This window comes from Ascidiella aspersa, chromosome 1, assembly GCF_963924565.1.
Source record: "Ascidiella aspersa chromosome 1, kaAscAspe10.2, whole genome shotgun sequence".
In the NCBI taxonomy this organism is placed as follows: Eukaryota; Metazoa; Chordata; class Ascidiacea; order Phlebobranchia; family Ascidiidae; genus Ascidiella; species Ascidiella aspersa.
Genome location: NC_139447.1, coordinates 17,442,287 through 17,454,858, shown reverse-complemented (window position 1 = coordinate 17,454,858; position 12,572 = coordinate 17,442,287). Strand labels below are relative to the sequence as shown.

General features: G+C 34.0%; 1 protein-coding gene across 1 annotated transcript in view; it reads right to left on the bottom strand.

Annotated features, from left to right (window-relative positions):
• The window catches only part of LOC146168119 (forkhead-associated domain-containing protein 1-like), a 46,171-nt gene that overhangs the window by 8,498 nt on the left and 25,101 nt on the right, over window positions 1-12,572 (bottom strand). The window contains exons 19-25 of the mRNA XM_083380382.1: window positions 12,286-12,401; window positions 12,091-12,207; window positions 9,443-9,575; window positions 9,236-9,374; window positions 9,053-9,177; window positions 8,872-8,976; window positions 7,913-8,133 (exon numbers count right to left, since the gene is read on the bottom strand). Of these exons, the coding sequence (XP_083236508.1) occupies window positions 7,913-8,133; window positions 8,872-8,976; window positions 9,053-9,177; window positions 9,236-9,374; window positions 9,443-9,575; window positions 12,091-12,207; window positions 12,286-12,401 (956 nt within the window). The remainder of the gene's footprint in view (window positions 1-7,912; window positions 8,134-8,871; window positions 8,977-9,052; window positions 9,178-9,235; window positions 9,375-9,442; window positions 9,576-12,090; window positions 12,208-12,285; window positions 12,402-12,572) is intronic.

Genomic DNA, 12,572 nt, shown 5'->3' with positions numbered 1-12,572 from the left:
GAATCACCGCTCTGTTTATCGTTGTGTTTCTGAGATTTGTGAATATACTCAAAGAGCAATTATCTACTGAGTGGATTGTCTTTGCTTAGAGTACAAGAAGTTAAGGACAGGTATTCTAGCGGCCTGCTCCTTTGGAGTCGGATTAAGAACTTGTAAGAGACTTAGGCAGCCGTCGACTCTCGTCTACAGATTCAGCAGCTTTCTTACACCTCCCCACGAACTCTCCACGCTAAAGTAAAATCCCATTATTTTTTTTATTAATTGCGCCTGTCATTCATGCTATAGATCTACTTATTCCTAGTCCACCGAAAAAAGAATTATGCTCCTCGATCACACGAGTAGAAGAGGATAGTGCTAGTTTTAAAGATACTAAAATGGACAGCAGAATTCCACATTTTTCTAAGAAAAATGAAATCGATGATTTAGTTAAGAGATTTAGGTCTTACAAAAGCAAAGGCAAAGCTTCTTACTTCTCGCTACAAAGCATGAAATTTGCTTGATCCTAACTGTAAAGTTGGGCGCTTGGTTACTGACAGTTCAAAAAGGAGCTTGAAAGCTGTTTTCGTTAACAACGGAAATACGTTTCCATCAATACCAATAGCACAATCTGTTTAAACGAAAGAAAACTATCAAAGTGTGAAAATTTTGCTGAACAAGGATGACAATTAGGATGTGTGTGGGGATCTCAAAATGATAGGTTTTTTATTGGGTTTGCAAGGTGGCTATACCAAACACTCTTGTTTAAAATATTTGTGGGACAGCAGAGGTGATTTACAACATTATGTCAGGAAAGATTGGCCAGCACGTGAAGAACTTACCCCAGGCTCACACAATGTTCTAAACATACCCCTTTGTTCAAAGAAGTAAAATTTTGCTGCCACCTTCGTATATCAAACTAGGTGTTGCAAAGCAGTTTTTAAAAGCATTGCCTGCTAAAAGTATTGCATTTCACTATGTTCTTTCAATGTTTCTGAAGCCAAGGGTAAAGGTGGAATATTAGTTGGACCCCAATAAGAAAATGTTAGCAACAAAAGAACTGGAGGAATCGATATGTGATTCTGTAAAAAGTGCTTGACAAGCTTTTTGAATGACAGATGGCTTTCTTGGAAACCATGGAAGGGATGACTACGCAGAGGTAGTGTTAAATTTGATGGAAACATATAGAAATCTTGGTTGTTGTACGTCCCTAAAATTACATTTTTGGCATTCACACTTGGATTTTTTCGCGATAACTTGGGAGATGTGAGCCAGGAGCATGGATAACGTTTCCATCAAGATATTCAAGTAATTGAGAAACGATACCAGGGAAGATGGGATGTAGCCATGATGGGAGACTACTTTATGATTTGAATGTGTTTTACGTTTGTACATGTCAACTAATTTCAGGTTTTTCACCACTATTTGTAACACATTTGTGATTTTTTTAATTTTAAAAAGAGCGAACTTTGATTGGGGATAAAAAAGAAAAAGAAAATGCTATTCAAAATTTTGTTTTGTGTTTGATGCATGTGTAGTTGTGCTTGTCAGTTAGAGTATGTTAAAATAAACTGAAATTTCAACTTTTTTTATACTAATAAACGTCGTAGTTAGTCTAATGCATATTGCATCGCAGGAAAAAAGTGGTTATTTTACAAAATCGAAATTTGTGAATTACTCAAAAACGGCTAACACTAAGCACAAACTGAAGTCATTTTCGGGATTAGAACAGAAAAATAAAGACATAAAAACAAATAAACAAAAAAAAAACCTAAAAATTTGTTGTTTAGTGTTACGTTTGAGAACCGGAAAGCGTTATTATTTACGCTATTTAGAAACAGGTTTAGTATTTTTTTAACATTTTCACAGCTGCTGGGCTTTTTCTGGAAATCTTATGCACTTATATAAAACCATAAACAACAAAAAAAGTGCCGGGATATAACAAGGCTGTTAAAGTAATGCAAACGGCTTCCAACGTAAATCGCTCTTAAAGTTGCACTACATGGCGCTACAGGTTCAATAATAATAAAAGTTACAACATGTATTTTTTGCGTTTACGTGTGGCCTATTGTAAAACAGCAAAGGCGCTGGTCGTCCCCCTTGACTGTATGCCGCCGATAGTGTCTGAAACGGGTTTAATCAATACTTACCACAATAAGACTATCACCTATCATCACAGAAATTCCTAAACTGGGGTCCATAAACCACTTGGGGGTACGTGAACTAGTTTTAGGGGGTCAACGAAGGCCTAATCCAAATGTTAGCGTATAGCCTAGTTAAAAAGTAATAATTATTTTAAAGAATAGAGTTTAATCAAAAAGAAAACGTTTTCGCGCTCAATGTATTTAGGCTTGATTTCATTTTTCAAATTTTTGGACAGGAAACAGTAGATTTCAGAAGTCTATTTATATTGTGACGTAAATGTATGGAGTAATCTCTTAAATATTCTTGCCTACACTGGCCGTGCGAAGCAAACAAATTTTTAAGGGGTCCGCGCTGAAAAAAGTTTGAGAACCTCTGCTATAAGGCCTGTGTGGAAATCGACTGGCCTATAGTTTAAATTATTTTCTCTCTTATCTGCATGACTGTAAAAAATCAAATTCAAATCTTCGTCTTGTAAGATTAAATTACTCTTTGTACGCAGTTTTTTGTACAATGCAAAAAACTATGTAACCACAAAGCAATGTTGTGTGCTACTAAACTACATTAAACGTAAATAGAATCCGGTTTAAAAATAGAATCCGGTTTAAAAAATTGCTTTCGGTTAAAACCGCCGCAATAAACGCAGTATTTACCACTTTTATTCTACCTGATAAAGGACTATTGGCGTTCATCCGCCAAAATAAACCAATTACAAACCGCAATAAACGGGATAGTTTGCGAAATTTATCTAAATTTTGCATGGTTAAAATAAGACAAGTCATTATGATGTGGACTCTTTATCACTATAGCATATTACGTTATTTCTCCAGCGGTTTCCCAAATTTTGGACTTGCAACTTTTTGGTATTTAAATGAAACACTTGCGGTCTCTTAAAACTACTTAGCGGTCACCCAAACCAAACCTTAAAAAAACCCTGGAACATGTCTATTTAAATTTGCTAAAAAATTATTTGCCTCGTTGATAGACCATGAGTATGAAAAATGAATAATCCCGGCACCAAACTGCGTCAAATTTAAAAAAAATTTTCTTTGAAAATAAAATTAAAAAAAATTAGTCTCTTTCTATAAAACTGGTGCTCTATTCAACCTGGGCTACGCCGGGTATTTCGTCCAGTTTATTATAGGAGATACAATGAACATTGCAAAGACGGTATAATGGAAACACAAAAGACGGCATTAACTAACTTGAAAAAAAGTAAATCGGGATGTTAGAAGAGATTGGAAAATAGCCGGTACACGTTTTTCTTAACACTTCATACCTCAGGGCGTACATGTAAACCTCTGAAATTGTAGTCGCACACTTGGCGAGCGAAGCTATCGCAACGTTTTTGTAGTATACCGGTGCTTTTAAGGTTTTCATTACCTAATTCCCATGGTTGCAATTGCAAGTATTGTATGCTAAACGAGCTAAGCAGAAAAAAGACTGTTGTGTCAGACAGTATTATAGTTATAAGTTAAGCAGGATTGTGTAACCTTTTATACAGATGGGCCCAATATGTGTATCAGAATTAGAACACGGACGAAACGCATTCTCATCAAACAGAGTTAATTTCTGACAACCCAAAGTCCATTACCTAGGTGTTCAATAGTCTTGATAGATATGTAGAGTCGTGAACCCTATTTAGAATAAAAATTTTACCCAAGTATGTATCACCCGACAGGCATTCGCAGGTCGAAATTAAAGCCTGCAGATGACCATATATTTTCCCTCTGGAGGCCACAAGTTGCACACAACCGATTTAAAGAAAATAATGAAAAACATATAATCTCGAAGCCTGGTTACTGCAATTGCATTAAACGCAGTTCAAACAATGTATTCTACGCAATAGTGGGTAGGGGTATTATGTTTTGACCTAAAAGGTGAATCTTTGCATTGAAACCAAAAATCTAGATATAAAAATATTTTTTTCGAGAAAATTTGGACATATGAAGATTGGATTTAAAGAATGAACTATTCTATAAAAGACTGTATTAGTTTATAGTAGTCGCCCTAGCATTTATTGGTGTTTTGCTGACGACCAGTGAAACGCAAATCAGTTTTGTAGTCGTGCTTAGTTTATATTTTGGAACATAAAGATGAAAACCCATATAAATATTATTTACAAGACAAGAGACACACCTATTCTATAAAATTACTATAAATAGTTTGGTTTAAATAAAGAGTAAAGAACGAAAAGTTGGTTTAAATAAAAGAGTAAAGAATTTAAATTTTAGATTTAATTAATGATGCCAAATTTAAAAATCCTACAATTGTGTTATGACTTTAATAAATGTTATGCAATACAAAATGAAGCTATTTTTGTGCTGTTGTGTGATCGAGGATGTAGCAGTTACGGAAATTGCACAGCATACTCAAAACTTTTATAGGCAATGTGGGATTCAGCCGGTTCGCACCAGTTCTATAGAACCGTCTCACGATATTGTATAAGAACAGCGAACCGGTTGGCATGGGAACGCACAATAAGGCCTAAATATGAAATCACACTATTTGGAACAAACGACAGCTTAAAACAAAATACGTCCTAAATTCTTTGGAATACTGCCTAAATAACGCCTAAAACTGTGGATAGAGGGTTTGGGACAATCAGGGACGCCCTAGTTCAAACCTGGACAAAATATCAGGGACGCCCTAGTTCAAACCTGGACCAAGCCATTCAATTCGGCCCCCAGTGCAATTCTACACATGTTTGGTTGTAACATATATAAACAGCTCCAGGACGGATCTATGACCCACCATACTCAATTTTTAGCCTGTGTTAAAGAATAAAAAGGAAATTGTCTTCGCGTTTTGGGCGTTTTTTCAGACGGTCGCCCTCTGTACTGAGAAAGCCCCCCTCGGTACTCTTTCAAATTAAATTTTGTCAAACTTTACCTACATAATTATGTATTCCGTCTTAAAAATATATTATCCAAAATTATTACAAAAGTTAGTTATTCCAACCTTTGAAATATACCGATTTACATTTTATCAGCCAAATTGGGTTAATGTAATTTTTTGTTTTTACTGATATATACCGTTTTTGCAATATTTCTATTTGCATAGCAAACACATCGGCAACTTAAAGCGTCGAAAGCAAAAAAAGGCATTGTACAGTACGTTTGTCATGTTGCCTTCAAGTCGACTACAGTTGTTCTACATTTGCGCCCAACTTCAAACGTAATAACATGTCCTTTAGCTTACCTGTTTTATAACGTCATAGTCTGACGTCCTATTTCGTAAATTTGAGATCGTATTTTAGAACTGGTCCGCTATAACATAATATGTTTCTCATGCGACCCGCGGTAATAAAATAATCGTCCCCCCCTGCCCTAGATTGACCGGCGCCGCTAGAGCGTTGCTGTTTTAGCACTGGATTTTTGGCCCGGTTATTAATGGGTAATGGGTGTGGTTAGAAAAAGGGTTAGAGTGAAAATTCTTAGGTGAGTTCGTAATGTACTTAGTAATGGGGTTTGGGGTTAGGTAAAGTGTTGTTTAGGCCTGATGCTGACCATTTATGTCTTAATCCGACGGATTCGATTTAGAACAGGGACGGGCAACATTAGGCCCGCGATGGGTTTTTGAGCGGCCCGCAGACAGTTTCCCGTCTTACAAGATAATGTGGCCCGCGGCAACAGTCTGCCGCAATCCCCCACTACTTGCTTACTACGTCAAATAATAGTGATTGTTAGTTATTTTTTAGTTCTTTGTTTAGGGTTAAAATAAGAGCACTTCAGCCATAAGATCGAAATAAGAACAACATCAACGTCTAAATAACACACAGTTCGGAATGAGACCTAAATAGGACTAATACCTAATGGCCCAAGGCCCCCGATCGTCCAATACCCTCTCCCTACAGTTGCAGCGCTTATTTTGGCCGTTTTAGGCCTCATTCCGAATAATTTTGGACTTATTTCGACAGATTTATGTCTTATTCAGACGATTAGGTTCTTAATCTGTTGTGGATATTACTGCGTATTTGGCTTTATTATATGTCGTTGGTATTAATACTAATACTAATTTTTTAGCTTTAGGTATTGTTGCTTTTTAGGTCTTATTTTTTGTTCCCAAATTAGATTTAGAATTAACAATCAATATTTTCCCTTGGAATTTTCCAAGAAACATAAAGTTGTAAATTTAACAAGGATTGAATGCCCGTACTTTTTCACTCAAGTCGGCAAGTTTGCTGTTCAATTAAAGTGTTGTCGTGTTGAAAGAGTACAACATTAGCCGCCATTATGCGAAAAAAACATGTAGGCTTTGACAGTACAAATAATATATCGATTACGTAATCTGGTCCACTAGGTACTTCATTTCCCCATATCAGGCCCGCCGATTGGAGAACTTGCCCGCCCCTGGTTTAGAAGGTACTACGATTATTGGTATTACTCCAAGTTTGGTTAGCATTACTGGTTACTGTCAATGAATTTTGCATCTTATCCGATACGCCGATTTTTGAGATCCAAGTAGCTCATGTGTTTCTTTTTAAAACGTACAATGGTCGAGTTGGCACGTAACAGTTATACATTGTGTTTATATTATAATTCTACTACTTTTTTTGTGTGATTGTTTGTCTGAAAATCGAATTGTTGCATCATAATGAATGAGACGACTGCCGAAAAATATAACTTTTTGTAACAGAACCGGCTGAAAAATAAGACTTTTGTGATAGAACCGGCTGACAAAAAATTTGAATCGGTAGGTTTTTATTATTAGGGGAGGTTCAAAAAATGGAATAAGGAATATTTATTGGCAGGTAGCACCATAATAAAGATATCCCAATTGAATATACCCCCCTAGCAAACTCACTTTCCTTCTCTGAAGTATCATGGAATGGTATATTATCACATTATATTTGTTTTTGCTTAAAGAAAAAATAAATGAAACATGAAATACAAAATATGTAGCCCTAAAGCACTGTTTCTTTATGTTAGATTTGAATCACACTGAAGCAGTTAATTTATCTTGTGCAATGCACAAAATAACATCATTATTGTAAGTAGTTTAAATTTAGTAATACAACAATCCTGTTCATTTTTTGGTGAATAGAATGCAACATTATATAATAGAGGTACAAAAAAGATGTACTGTCCTAATCTAAAAAAAAACTCAAGAGCCAACATTAAGTAATAAAAATATACTTTGTTAAATAACTCGATTCCAACAGGTAGCACAATACTCTTTGTAAAGAAACCCATTGACAAACTACCCTCTGACAATTATACAAAAAACGCAATCAAATAAAAATATACATTGTTCTATATTATTATGTTGTTTTAATATTTCTAAGTTGCAGAAAACACCATGTTGCCAAAGATATCTGTTGGGTCTTAACAAAGCTAAAAAGATTTGAGCTGCAGAGCAGTATTTCTTCATTTTTTTCACCTTGTGGCAAACTTAGAAAGTATTAAAAAGTTTGTGGCACACTTTTTACAAAACAATAATACCAAAACTTGACATACACCCTTAATGTAAGGCATGATAAAAGAAATATACCATAATAATATGTTTCCAAGTGATAGTGTGCCAACAAGCTACAAATGCTTACTTACATGCCTAAGAAATGTTTTATTTTACTCAACAAGAAAATTTTTCAAAGCACCCTTAGGAATTTCTCAAGGCACATAATTTGAGAATTATTGCTGTGGAGTGCAACAGCATTAAGAGGATAATTGTGATACTGAGACACATTTTACCATTGTCTGATAATAAAAAAGAAGTAAATTTGATCACAATTTTTTTTGGGGAAATCAACTGCTTTGATTTTTAAACCAACAACGTTAAAATTATACTATACCTTAACTTATGGAGGTCCTTTTCATAACCCTGTAGTAACTGCTCCTTTCTATCAAGGCGTTGCAAAATTGACTTGAGACGGGATGAAAGCAAATCAAAATCCATCCGTCTATCGTTAACCAGTTTTTCACACTCATCTTGTGGCATGTGTTGTATTGATCGCATTCCATTCAGTGAGTTTATACTCAACAAACCAGCAATTGAATTTACAATGTCCAAATACTGAAAATAAAAATAAAAACAATTAGTTTTAACTTAAAAAAAACACTGACTTAAAGTTTTTTGTTTGCTTAAATGTAAGGCCTGTCGATGTTCTAATATGGATACTCTAAAACAGTGGTTCTCAACCTGTGGTACGCGTACCACTAGTGGTACGCGAATCATTTTGGGTGGTACGCAGTATGTTTTTAAACAAAATTACAGTTTTCCGAAAAAGTTTAGGATTTTTTTTCTATTGTAGTAAATTATACATTCATCGTTATGATTGTATAGTTAAATATTTTATGCTTCATCAATGAAAGGAATTATTATCTTTTCCAGAACATCTATGCAAAAAGTTGAAAAAGGGAAACTTTTTCAAGATAATTTCCGGGCTAACTAATTAGCTAATCCGCCCCTGTTAATAATCCTATATACATTTTAAGTAAAGTTGAGATTTTCGATAATTTGTTGGTACACAACAAGATCATAGAACCTCGAGGTGGTACGCGGTAAAAAAAAGGTTGAGAACCACTGCTCTAAAATCAAAGCAATTTGTGTAGTTTCAAGAAAAATGAGTGCAAGAAATGTCTTTTCTATTTTATCTTTCTTTACTTGTAATACTTCAAGAATGTTAAATGATGATTGCTGTATATGGCCAAAGGGTTTAATTGTTTTACCCTTATTTAGTATTTTAATTTTTTTAATAATAAAGCAAAAAAGTTTATTTCCATTAATAACTGGACTATTTATTAAACCTACAGATTTTTCACTTTTGGTAATGCATTGTTCTAAGTTTTCACGAGCAGTTCTTTCAATTGAAGCTTGTGTGACTGCAGATCGAACTTGTTGGTCACTTTCAATTTCCTTAAAACATATATATATATATATATATATATTTATATTTAGATACTTAAAATATATTTGGATTACAAGTAGTTACATTTTTATTCATTTTGAGATGTGCACGAGCAAGGTGGTCATCATCCAAGGCCTGTTTAGCACGAATTTCAGCTAATTCTTTTTTCAGCAATATTACTTGTTGCAATGCTTGTTCTTGACTAGGCACTAGAATATACGCACTTAACAACATTCACTTACAATTTGTTATATATAATTTACTTACATGGAGGACGAATCTGTTCTAATGCTTTTATTCTTGCTCTTAGTTCGGCTAAAGCTTCTCTTTGTCTGCAAATTATGTCTTCATGACGATTTCCGCGACACAATGCCCCAATACTGGTCAACTCTGTTGCAATTTTACTCTGCAACGCAAAAGTTTTTAAAAAACTTGCAAAAGATCTACAGGTTTTTAGGTAACAAATACTAATACATTATCGGTTTTCCCTGGAGATTGGGAAATAGATGTGCTTTGATTTTCAGAGCTTGGTGGTAATAATTCTTCATCTGATGTTTCACTTTGTTTGGAATGTTCTTGATATTGGTGTAATGCTCTACTTGATTCTCTAAGAAAATGTAAATGTGTTACAATTTAAACACATTCACTGGTTTGAAAATTATTTTATTGTATACTTCAAACTCATATTACTTTAAAATTGATTATTGGATAACAGCTGCTATCGAACTGACAGTTTACATCTTATTGGTTTAAACTTTGGGGCATTTAACTTTAGAAATAATAGATTATTTTTGTATTAATCGAAAAAAATGTGTAAGTCATTACAAATTAATGTTTTGTTTGAAGGCAAATTTATTTTAGGTAGGTAGTTGGGTACACTATGCATGGATCTGTAAAGTAGCTTAATAATAAATTTCAAAGCCAAAAAGGTCGAGTAGATCGACAGCATCTTGATTAAGACGTTTCGATACGAACTTGTATCATCTTCAAATTTATTTTATTAATATTAAAATTACGTTATAATACATAACAATATTCAAAGCATGTAAGGAAAAAACGTCTGTACCTATTTGTATGGTATAAAAACTTCAAACAAATGACTGCCCAAAATTAAGTTCAGTGAGCAAAATTATCAATAAAAAAGTTTCGGAAAAAAAGCTAAGCAAATGGTGACTTATATTAGCATGGAAAGAAAATTTAAAGAAAAAAGATTAACAATGGTTAAGCATATAAGCTTTTAAGTTTGAAAACATTAGGTCTAGTTTAGATTGAACAAGTATTTTATTGTAAAACCAAAGGAAGCATGAAAATGTATTAGAATTTGTATGCAAATTTGTTTAAAACTGCTTAAGAATGAAATCGGATCCAATTTTCAACATTTAACAGTTCCACATTTTTAGAAGAAAAGTGACAAAGTTGCAAAAAATGTGTCAAAATTTGTGATCATTTGGCCAACTTTATCTTACTTGAAAAGTTTATAGTCACCAATCTGGACAGTTGAAACATGTTTTAAACACTTGGATGACACATACAGGCTTAGCAAATGCATAGCAGCGTCGCCCTGATTGGATATGGTGCATTTATTCTACTAATGCAGCTTTTAATTTAAATGCTACCCTTATTTTCAATAACATGTGCCCTATCTGCTAAAAATGAAAAAGTGAATAGTAGTTTAGTACACAAACTCTAGAGCAGATCGACATCATCTTGATTATTAACACATTTCGATACGGGCTTGTATCATCTTCAGCTAATGTGACTGAGAAGTAATTCAAGCATCACTTATAAAAGGGGGGACGCAATTCTTATCAGTCGTAGTTTCTATAGTTAGCGCAGTGTTTAACACCTTCACATTTTGAACAGGTACAGCGGTGTTGATAAGGTGCCAGCATTAAATTCGGGGCTTCAGTCAATTTTATAAGTCATGCTTGAATTACTCAGTCACATTAACTTAAGATGATACAAGCTCGTATGACCTTTTTTGCTTTGCAATTCATTATCAAGCTACATTACAGATCCGTGCATACTGCATAGTGTACCCAACATTAGAACAGTCATAAAAAATCCTAAAACTCAAAAAAAATTTATTTCAGACACAAATGCAAGAGAAAGGATGCAAAAGCAACTTAAAATATTGAAGTGTTAAACCAGCAAGACATTTGAGTTTTAATGCTGCCAACTTTAGTTGCCAATATCAACTAACTAAAGGTTGGATGGCTGTTCATTGCCATAGGAGTCATAGTTTAACTAAAAAAATCCTGTATGTTGAATTTCACTAAATTTTTTTTTTGCATTGCATATTACAGCAAACTAAGGTGCTATAAATGTCTGAATTCTCCTTTACGTTGGTGGAAATTCTACCTGCTACAAAAAATGGAACACAAACTAACACAGAAAGCTAAAGCTTACTTATAAGTCTATACCATTAACTAGTTATTTCTCATAAAACCAAAAATGTGATTCAAGTAAGACTAACCGAGGGCCTCTGCCAAAGTGTGGACCTTTTAGCCATTTTTAGTGTGTAGTGTGATAGCAGCATGTATTGTGAGTGAAAGAATTACACGACCCCTTATAAGAGGATTGCTGAATATTCACTTCTTTTTAGTTACGTAAATTGGTGAAATAAAGGCTGTTGAGTCAGGGCCGGACTCGGGATTCAACGGAATCGTACATTTCATCTGAGTCGGACTCGGATTAATTTTTTGATCCGAGTCGGACTCGGTTTATTTTTAACCGACTCGGCAGCCCTGCTTGTGATGCCATTCTAAAAATTTGCACACCCCCATCTCAAACCAAAATACTGAATCCTCCCCTGTTTTCATAGTGGACCATCAATAGTCCTGGAAAGCTTATATTGTGGCTGCAACAAAAAGTTTGGCAAACATTGGTTAAGAGTATCACCAGGCAGCTCAAACCTTAGTTTACTCTTTTTATTCAAAGTGGAAAAAACAATATTTGTACCATATTCTTTATTACTTGTATCACTTTTCTTCAATTGCATTATTTTATTTTGTGTTTGCTTTTCATAAGACGAAATAAAACACTCAGTTTTTGCATTTGAAAAAAGGTGCATTTTATCAGGACATTGCAAGTTTAAAAAAAAAAAACTCTGCTCTACCAACCTTACTGCTTGTTTTAACTGTTGGATTTCCTCCTTTTGAGAGTCAACAACTGCAATCATTTTTAATAATTGTTGCTTTGATGTTGACAATTCAATTTCCTGTTGTTTTATAACATTTCTACAAACCAAAAATATAACAAAACATGTTTTTATTTTTTTTAAATAAATATTTGTTGATTTAACTAAAAGTGTACACCTGTTATGTTCAAGTTCTTGTTTTTGCGATTCACTCAGTTCTCCTGTCATATCAGAAATTCTTGCTTGTGAGCCAGATAGGTCTCTTTGTAACCCTGTTATAGAATCTTGGTACATCTATTAAAAAAATGCTCATAATTACTAATAAAATAAATATATAACATGCATTGTGGAAAACAATGAAAGCAAAGAGCAATAAAACAATTAAACAAAAATAAAAATATTTTAGCCCTGGGTGCTATTTTAATAAAGTCATATATCAGTTCCATTTGTAATTAAAACAAATTA